This window comes from Mesoplodon bidens (assembly GCF_964165515.1).
Source record: "Mesoplodon bidens genome assembly, chromosome: 6".
NCBI classification, from domain to species: domain Eukaryota; kingdom Metazoa; phylum Chordata; class Mammalia; order Artiodactyla; family Ziphiidae; genus Mesoplodon; species Mesoplodon bidens.
In genome coordinates, this window is record NC_138162.1 from 90,872,554 (window position 1) to 90,882,892 (window position 10,339).

At 36.3% G+C, this 10,339-nt stretch overlaps 1 protein-coding gene across 1 annotated transcript; it reads right to left on the reverse strand.

Annotated features, from left to right (window-relative positions):
• Positions 1–1,561: 1,561 nt before the first annotated feature.
• On the reverse strand, positions 1,562–1,897 carry LOC308618835 (cytochrome c-like; the record flags this gene model as incomplete). Its single annotated transcript, XM_081237103.1, has 1 exon — positions 1,562–1,897. The coding sequence occupies one exon, from the start codon at positions 1,895–1,897 to the stop codon at positions 1,616–1,618; it is 282 nt and encodes a 93-aa protein (XP_081093229.1). The 3' UTR covers positions 1,562–1,615.
• Between the last annotated feature and the right edge of the window lie 8,442 nt (positions 1,898–10,339).

Here is a 10,339-nt window from a genome sequence, read left to right on the forward strand (position 1 = left end):
TTAATATGGTGTATCACGTTGATTGATTTCCATATACTGAAGAATCCTTGCATTCCTGGGATAAACCCCACTTGATCATAGTGTATGATCCGTTTAATGTGCTGTTGGATTCTGTTTGCTAGTATTTTGTTGAGGATTTTTGCATCTGTGTTTATCAGTGATATTGGACTGTAGTTTTCTTTGTGACATCTTTGTATGGTTTTGGTATCAGGGTGATGGTGGCCTCGTAGAATGAGTTTGGGAGTGTTCTTCCCTCTGCTATATTTTGGAAGAGTTTGAGAAGGATAGGTGTTAGCTCTTCTCTAAATGTTTGATAGAATTCGCCTGTGAAGCCATCTGGTCCTGGGCTTTTGTTTGTTAGAAGATTTTTAATCACAGTTTCAATTTCAATGCTTGTGATTGGTCTGTTCATATTTTCTATTTCTTCCTGTTTCAGTCTCGGATGGTTGTGCATTTCTACGAATTTGTCCATTTCTTCCAGATTGTCCATTTTATTGGCATATAGTTGCTTGTAGTAATCTCATGATCCTTTGTATTTCTGCAATGTCAGTAGTTACTTCTCCTTTTTCATTTCTAATTCTATTGATTTGAGTCTTCTCCCTTTTTTTCTTAGTAAGTCTGTCTAATGGTTTATCAGTTTTGTTTATCTTCTCAAAGAACCAGCTTTTAGTTTTATTGATCTTTGCTATCATTTCCTTCATTTCTTTTTCATTTATTTCTGATCGGATCTTTATGATTTCTTTCCTTCTGCTAACTTTGGGGGTTTTTTGTTCTTCTTTCTGTAATTGCTTTAGGTTGTTTGCTTGAGATGTTTCTTGTTTCTTAAAGTAGGGTTGTATTGCTATAAACTTCCCTCTTAGAACTGCTTTTGCTGCATCCCATAGGTTTTGGGTCATTGTGTTTTCATTGTCATTTGTTTCTAGGTGTTTTTTTGTTTTCCTCTTTGATTTCTTCAGTGACCTCTTGGTTATTAAGTAGTGTGCTGTTTAGCCTCCATGTGTTTGTATTTCTTACAGATTTTTTCCTGTAATTGATATCTAGTTTCATAGTGTTGTGGTCAGAAAAGATACTTGATACAATTTCAGTTTTCTTTTTTTTTTTAGATGTAGAATTTTAATTAAATTAGCATATTTAAGACCAAAAAAGATAAAATGGACATTGTCAGTGTATCTTCAACCCTTGCCTTAACAGGTGAATGAACACAACTTGAAACACAGGTGAATCTTGCTGGTCTATGAGACAGTGAAGGGAACTTCTCAATATTTAAATATATTAATATAACCAGTTATAGAAATCTAAATATAAAACCAATCTCCTATAGGGTTTGAGAAGGCATTCACCATATCCCTGAAAAGTTTAACATTCCTTATTCAAGTTTAATCATCTCTTTAGAAGGGAGAAACAGGGATAGTACTTGCTGAACCAGAATTACTATCAAAATTCAAAAAGCTGACCATATTCATTTAGCCACAAGCCAATCTTATTTAAATCAGGACAGAAGTATTACATCAGCTATTCATGATCTGAATTCTAGTGTATGAGATCAATTTGAATATGGTACACATAAAAAGTCATGAGACATTTGTTTCATAATAAATAAGGCAGTGGCCAACTATTACTCATTAGTAGCTTTTTTGAGATAATCTATCAAGTCTGCCCTTTCTCCCTTCTTCTTAATGCCAGCAAAGATCATTTTTGTTCCAGGGATGTACTTCTTGGGATTCTCCAAATACTCCATCAGCATCTCCTCTCCCCAGGTGATGCCTTTGTTCTTGTTGGCATCTGTGTAAGAGAATCCGACAGCCTGACCTGTCTTTTGCCTGCCTCCCTTTTCCACAGTATGGCACTGGGCACACTTCTGAACAAAAATCTTCTTGCCCTTCTCAACATCACCCATTTTATATCATTCTTTCTCTGTGTACAACTAAGCCGTTCCCGCTCGCAAGCCAAATGTCCCACTCTCTAATCTCAGTTTTCTTAATTTACTTGATTTGTGACTCAAGATATGATCTATCCTGGAGAATCTTCCATGAGCACTTGAAAAGAATGTGTATTCTGTTGTTTTTGGATGGAATGTCCTATAAATATCAATTAAGTCCATCTTGTTAAATGAATCATTTAAAGCTTGTGTTTCCTTATTTATTTTCCTTTTGGATGATCTGTCCATTGGTGAAATTGGGGTGTTAAAGTCCCCTACTATGATTGTGTTACTGTCGATTTCCCCTTTTATGGCTGTTAGTATTTGCCTTATATATTCAGGTGCTCCTATGTTGGGTGCATAAATAATTACAATTGTTCTATCTTCTTCTTGGATTGATCCCTTGATCATTATGTAGTGTCCCTCTTTGTCTCTTGTAATAGTCTTTATTTTAAAGTCTATTTTGTCTGATATGAGAATTGCTACTCCAGCTTTCTTCTTATTTCCATTTGCATGGAATATCTTTTTCCATCCCCTCACTTTCAGTCTGTATGTGTCCCTAGGTCTGAAGTGGGTCTCTTGTAGACAACATATATATGGGTCTTGTTTTTGTATCCATTCAGCCAGTTTGGGTCTTTTGGTGGGTGCATTTAATCCATTTACATTTAAGGTAATTATCAATATGTATGTTCCTATTGCCATTTTCTTAATTGTTTTGGGTTTATTATTGTAGGTCTTTTCCTTCTCTTGTGTTTCCTGCCTAGAGAAGTTCCTTTAGCATTTGTTGTAAAGCTGTTTTGGAGGTGCTGACTTCTCTTAGCTTTTGCTTGTCTGTAAAGCTTTTAATTTCTCCATCAAATCTGAATGAGATCCTTGCTGGGTAGAGTAATCTTGGTTGTAAGTTTTTCACTTTCATCACTTTAAATATGTCGTGCCACACCCTTCTGGCTTGCAGAGTTTCTGCTGATACACCAGCTGTTAACCTTATGGGGATTCCCTTGTATTTTATTTGTTTTCTTTCCCTTGCTGCTTTTAATATTTTTATTTTAATATTTTTTCTTTGTATGTAATTTTTGATTGTTTGATTAATATGTGTCTTGGCGTGTGTCTCCTTGGATTTATCCTGTATGGGACTTGATTAACTATTTCCTTTCCCATATTAGGGAAGTTTTCAACTATAATCTCTTCAAGTATTTTCTCAGCCCCTTTCTTTTTCTCTTCTTCTTCTGGAACCCCTATAATTCGAATATTGGTGCGTTTAATGTTGTCCCAGGTGTCTCTGAGACAGTCCTCAATTCTTTTTATTCTTTTTTCTTTATTCTGCTCTGCAGTAGTTATTTCCACTATTTTATCTTCTAGATCACTTATCTGTTCTTCTGCCTCAGTTATTCTCCTATTGATCCCTTCTAGGGAATTCTAAATTTCATTTATTGTGTTGTTCATCACTGTTTGTTTGCTCTTTAGTTCTTCTAGGTCCTTGTTAAATGTTTCTTGTATTTTCTCCATTCTATTTCCAAGATAGTGGGTCATCTTTACTATCATTATTTGAATTCTTTTTCAGGTAGACTGCCTACTTCCTCTTCATTTGTTAGGTCTGGTTGGGTTTTGCCTTGCTCCTTCATCTGCTGTGTGTTTCTCTGTCTTCTCATTTTGCTTAACGTACTGCGTTTGGGGTCTCCTTTTCGGAGGCTGCATGTTTGTAGTTCCCGTTGTTTTTGTTGTCTGTCCCCGGTGGCTAAGGTTTGTTCAGTGGGTTATGTAGACTTCCTGGTGGAGGAGACTAGTGCCTGTGTTCTGGTGGATGAGGCTGGATGTTGTCTTTCTGGTGGGCAGATCCACGTCTGGTGGTGTGTTTTGGGGTGTCTATGGTCTTCTTATGATTTTTGGCAGCCTCTGTGCTCATGGGTGGGGTTGTGTTCCTGTCTTCCTAGTTTTTTGGCATAGGGTGTCCTGCCCTGTAGCTTGCTGGTCATTGAATGTAGCTGGGTTTTGGCCTTGAGATGGAGATATCTGGGAGATTTTCACCGTTTGATATTACGTGGAGCTGGGAGGTCTCTTGTGGACCAGTGTCCTAAACTTGGCTCTCCCACCTCAGTGGCACAGCCCTGATGCCTGGTTGGAGCACCAAGAGCCTGTCCTCCACACGGCCAGGAAGGCCTTCTGGGTGCTGGAGTAGGGAGTCCGCAGGTGCCGGGCTTCCAAACAGACAGCAAGAGACAAGAGTGGGGCACAGGCTTAAGGGTGGAGAGCCAGCAGGTGGAGTAAGGGCCAGGCAACTACAGTTTTTTCCCTGGTATCAGACGAGTCTGTCCCAGAAGCTGGAAAATTTGGCTACAATGGGCGGTGTGGTGCTGGAGGGCGAGGAGAGCCTGCTTCCAAGTTCTGATAACATTTGTATGCAGAGTTCTGTGTGTATTTTCAAATTATATGTTTTTAACTCATTTAGGTAACTATCAAGGAGCATGGTAGCTGGATTGTGAAGTAACTGTTTATACTATTTATGACTGTTCCTTTTTGCATTCCCACCAGCAGTGAATAAAAGTACCTGTTGCTCCATATCCTTGTCAGCATTTGATGTTTTCAGGGTTTCAGATTTTAGCCATTCTAATAGGTGTGTAGTGGTATCTCATTGTCATCTTAGTTTGCATGTCTTTAATGGCATATGATGTAGAGCATGTATGCGTATGATGTTGAGCATCTATTCATATGCTTATTTGCCATTTGTATATCCTCCTTAGTGAGGTGTATGTTCAGATTGTTCATCCATTTTTTCTTATTGTTGAGTTTTAAGAGTTTTTAATATACTTTGGATACAAGTCTTTTATCAGATATGTGTTTTGCAAATGTTTTCTCCAGTATAACTTGTTTGTTTTCATTTTCTTAACAGTTTCTTTTGTAGAGCAGAAGTGTTTTATTTGATTTTAATGAAGTTCAACTTATCAATTTTTCTCTCATGGATTTTTTTGGGGGGTGTTTTATCTAAAAACTCATTGCCAAGGTTATCTAGATTTTCTGCTGTGTAATCTTCTAAAGGTTTTATAGTTTCACATTTTCCATTTAGGTCTGTGATCTACTTTGAGAAATTTTTAAGATGTAATGTCTATATGTAAATTCATATTTAACATTTGTTCTTTTTTGCTTTGTTTCATTTTGTTCTGTTTTGTTTTGCCTGTGGATGTCCAGCTGTTTCAGCACCATTTGTTGAAAAGTCTATTGTTTCTTTATTGGATTGCATTTGCTCATTTGTCAGATTAGTTGACTATACTTGTGTGGTCTATTTCTGGGCTCTCTAGTCTGTTCCATTGATCTATTTGTCTATTCTTGTGCCAGTACCACACTGTCTTGATTACTGTAGCTTTATATTAAATCTTGAAGTAAAATAGTGTCAGCTCTCCAACTTTATTCATCTTCAATATTAGATGAAGAGAAAATTGGCAATTCTGGTTTTTTTCCCTTTCCATATAAGCTTGTTGGTGAGGTTTTTTATGTAAATTCAGTATACAACATAAAGAGTCTAAAGATTACTAATCAAAATGAAAGAATATACTTTTACTTTTCCATTTAAAAGAGTTAACATTATTATGATAATTTAAAAATAAAAATGATTTGTTTGCCGCAAACTCAAATGAGTTTTTTTTTTTTAAGAGCCGCTGTCTTATGAGCTATGTTGCTAGGAAATGGTAAGTTTCTCTTTCTTGCTACTTGGAAGTCCCATTTGTCAGAGAGGGCAAATAAAATAAAAGGAATTTCCAATACATACTATAGAATGTATAAAGTGGTGGGCCCTGTTATGTTTCCTACATTTTTCTTGAATGATATGGAAAATGGTACATTCCAAAGGCTAACATCTAGTAGTAAAGATAGGACTTTATTTCTTCTACAGATTAGGCACAAGGGAATTTGAGATACATCTTTCTCTAAAGTTCAAAGTCTTTTGGGTCTTCTTCATGTGATACCTTTGACATTTTAGGTAAAAACTCAAGATTCTCTGAAGCGTCATAGTAACTTGGGCAATATCAGAGAACAAATGTCATGTGGACTATCTGTAATAGGAACAAAAATTGATTCAAATTTTTGAAAGTTAATAACTAGTCAATTAAATCATTCATTGTTTATTCTCTAAAATCTTCTATCCGTTCTTAGAGCCTTCTTTATTATTGCATCACCTGCCTAAATTCACAAAACTGCTCCCTTTCCTTCTTTCAGAGGATATCTCCCCAAATCTAATCTTGTTCTAAAAACATTTTGTAAGCAGCTTTTTTTATTTTTATTTTTTTTTACATCTTTATTGGAGTATAATTTCTTAACAATGGTGTGTTAGTTTCTGCTGTATAACAAATTTAATCAGTTATACATATACATATGTTCCCATATCCCCTCCCTCTTGCATCTCCCTCCCACCCTCCCTATCCCACCCCTCCAGGCGGTCACAAAGCACGGAGCTGATCTCCCTGTAGCAGCTTTTTTTAAACAGGCATGTTCTCTTTCCTTTGTGCCTGTGCAAACAGTATTGACTCTGTTAAACTTTGTAGGACAACTATGTGCATGTTAACTTCATCCTATATAATGGGACATTAAAAGCAAAATTTCAACAAGGAATAGCATAGCATAACAAGCAGTAATAGGAATGAGTACAATCAGTATGTCTTCAGTAGTAGTCCATGGTCTTGCTGTAGGCATTTGATCATTACATGGTGTTGTATTGGGTTTTCAATTATAGTTGATTGAAAAGTATCAACAGACCTTTACACACACACACACACACAGACACACACACACACACACATACACAGTGTAAAACTTATTGTCTTCCCCCCATGACCTATCTCAGCAGGGAACATCCTTCATTGCTCATTCTTCTCATTTTCTAAAGAATGTGAGTCCCACCCAATGGAAGTTCTGTTTTGGAATGACTCATCTCTTTCAATTACATTACCAGCATTTCCACTTTGTTCCAGTTACAAGATGCAGTCCCCAGAATAATGTAATGCCCTCCTGCTAATTGCCAAGGCAAATAGAGGAACTGCTACAACTCTTCAAATGCTTTTCATTTTACATGTTGATTTCTCGCTTCCCACTTGGGAAAGGTGTGTTTGGCTCTAACTGCTTTTGATCTAAAGGTTCTGTAGTCTGACCTACTTTCATTTTTCTTACTGCTGACATATATTTTATTTTCTTTACTTACCAAAAAGTAACAGAAAAGGTAATCAGCATGCATTTAGGTCATTGTCAGTGTCCCAGTTACATTTGCATTTTTCTGCTTAAAATCTAATGCTGCCTTTGAATGATTTAAGATATTTGGACAAGGGGAAAAATAACTCTTCCTTCCCATAAATCCAGAGTGAAAACAAAGAGAATACGTAATCCACCTGCCTTGATTCAGGACCATGCAAGTTACAACAGCTGCAGTCATAGATTTTGTCTGGCTCCCAGAAATCATCCCTTTAGGACCAGAATCCAGGTAAGGCAGGGAGCCTCCCATTTCCCCGAAGCACTAGAGGCTTTGAAGGACCCAGCGGACAGAAGCCTACCTTTTTGATTACCGAGTTTCAAGGCAGAGTGTGATCTTCCTCCTACATAGGAGAGATGACCTCCAACAGAGGAATCCCAGAGCTCTGTCTCACTCTGTTACTGTGGGGAATAGCACAAGAATTATGCATCAAGGGTCATTTACATATGTCGAGAATCAGAATGAGATTGGTAAAGACCTGCTAAATGATTAAGTTGCAGTAAGGACACTGAACCTAAGAAGGCAAAATTGTGCCACATATCAGGACATTTGGGACAGATACTGGAGACAGACAGGAACCACGGTGATGAGTTTAGTAATTTAAGGGCTCCAGTGAGTGGTAGGAGCTCATCTGTGCCACCAGTTAGAGGGCCTCACATCAGTTTCTCAGTTCTGGTTTTCTTTTACTCTTCAAGGATTCAGAGTGCCACATTTCCCAAACTGCATTCTACTTCACGATAGTTGCTAGTAAGGCTAATGCCTGTTTCTGTGGTCAAATAAGGTCGAGGAATGCTGGTTTACAGAAAGTTTATTTTCTTGTTTTGTTGTTAATTTACAGTTTCTCTGAGTATTTAATGTGAAAATGTATGTTGTGACTCTCCAAAAGAGAGGAAAAGTATTAGATATGTTTTAAACCTATTGATCAAGGAATCTCTTTATGGAATAACGCTGTTTTTGTTTTGTTTTGTTTTCATTTTTATTGGAGTATAGTTGATCTACAATGTTGTGTTAGTTTCAGGTGTATGACAGAGTGAATCAGTTATACATATATGTCCCTTCTTTTTCAAATTCGTTTCCCAGATAGGTTAATACTTCTTAGTTTTTGCTGAAATAACATGTACATATGATTACAAAATCAGATATTGCAAATGAAATGGTCATGACAGTCACAATCTCTGACCCCCATTTCTGGTCAATATATACTCCTTCTCCAATAGGAAACTTCCTTTAACCAAGTCTCTTTTAAGATTTTCTGGTGATCATTGGTAATTTTAGATTTACAGAAGCATTACAAGGATAGCACAGAGAGATTTCACATAACCTTTTATCTAGCCCCCCACAATGTTAACATCTTATATGACCATGGTGCACTTATCAAAATAAAGAAACTAACCCTACTACAATACAATTGATTAAGTGAGAGATTTTATTTTTCTCCTGGTGTATTCTTTTTCTATTCCATGATCTAATCATAGATACCATATTTGTATTTAGTCAACTTTTCTCCTGACTCTCCTTCAATCTATGAATGTTTCTTAGTCTTCCTTCTCTTTTGTAATCTCAAAACTTTCAAAGAGTAGTGGTCAGGTTTTTGTCTGATGTTTTATCACCGTTGTACTGAAGTTATAGATTTGGGGGAAGAATACCACAGAGCTACCTTTCTCATCATATCAGGGGTACATGATATCAACATGACTTATTACTAGTGATGTTAATGTGGATCACTTGGATAAGGGGCCATCAGCAAGGTTTCTCCACTGTAAATTGCCATTTTTCCCTTTCCATGTGCTGTTCAATAGAAGTGAGTCACTGAATGCAGCCATACTCAAAGGTAGATGACTTAAGCTCCAATTTCTGCTGTCAGGGGTTTCAAAAGTTGTGTATGTATGCGAAAGTCACCACAAAAAATAATAAATTTTTTGGAGGAAGATACTTTAAGACTATGCAAATATTGCCTTAAAGATTCTCCTACTAATTTAGACTTTGTCAGTGGATCTTGCCTGCAGATCCACTGTGGTATTCTTTTTTTTTTAATTTAATTTTTATTGGAGTATAATTGCTTTACAACGTTGTGTTAGTTTCTACTGTATAGCAAAATGAATCAACCATTCATATATATATGTATATGTGTGTGTGTGTGTGTGTGTATATATATATATATATATATCCCATCCCTTTTGGACTTCCTTCCCATTCAGGTCACCATGGTGCATTAAGTAGAGTTCCCTGTGCTGTACAGTATGTTCTCATTAGTTATCTATTTTATACATAGTATCAATAGTGTATATGTGTCAATCCTAATCTCTCAATTCCTCCCACACCCCCCTTGTTATCGATACATTTGTTCTCTACCTCTGTGTCTCTATTTCTGCTTTGCAAATAGGATCATCCATACCATTTTTCTAGATTCCACATATATGTGTTAATATATGATATTTGTTTTTCTGTTTCTGACTTACTTCACTTCCCTTATTCCCTCCACATTTATAAATTAGAATTCTTTTGTAAGGGAGACTCGTTCCCTCTCTTCTATTTAGTCATTTATGTATGTATATAGCTATGTATGTATCTATTCAAACATTATTTATGTCAGTATTGGCTCATGGATATTTCTTTCTTTCTTTGAGTTATAATCCAATAATATAATTTATTTTCTCACTTAAACTGTTCCAGTTTTAACCATTGGCAGCTTTTTCAGGTTAACTCTTATGTCCTTTTGACATGCCCCATCATTTTTTTTTAGGACTTTTTTACTTTCTGGCACTACAAGATGGTCCAAACTCACTTTTCCTACTCCAGCCCAAGGTTTCTCTGGCTCCTTTTATTAAAGGATGGTATTTAGAAACAAATATCTGGGCACTAGGTGTACTCATTGTGAATGAAGTATCATGGCTTGTAGCCTCTTTCAGTGGACAAAGCTAGGAAATAAAGTATATATACTAATCCATGTGTATACACATATCTAAATTTTTTTTACCTATCTGTATATGTGTATGTGTGTGTGTGCACGTGTGTGTGCACTTATAAACACGAGTTCATGCTAATATCTTAAACTCTAATCTGTCACTATAGGTTTCTTCCTATAGCATTTCCAACTTGCTTATTTGTAAATTCTTTTTCTGACAGTGAAAGTGACTGGGGTCTCATCTACAATGTACTTACTTATTTATTCACTCTAGTATACCATTATA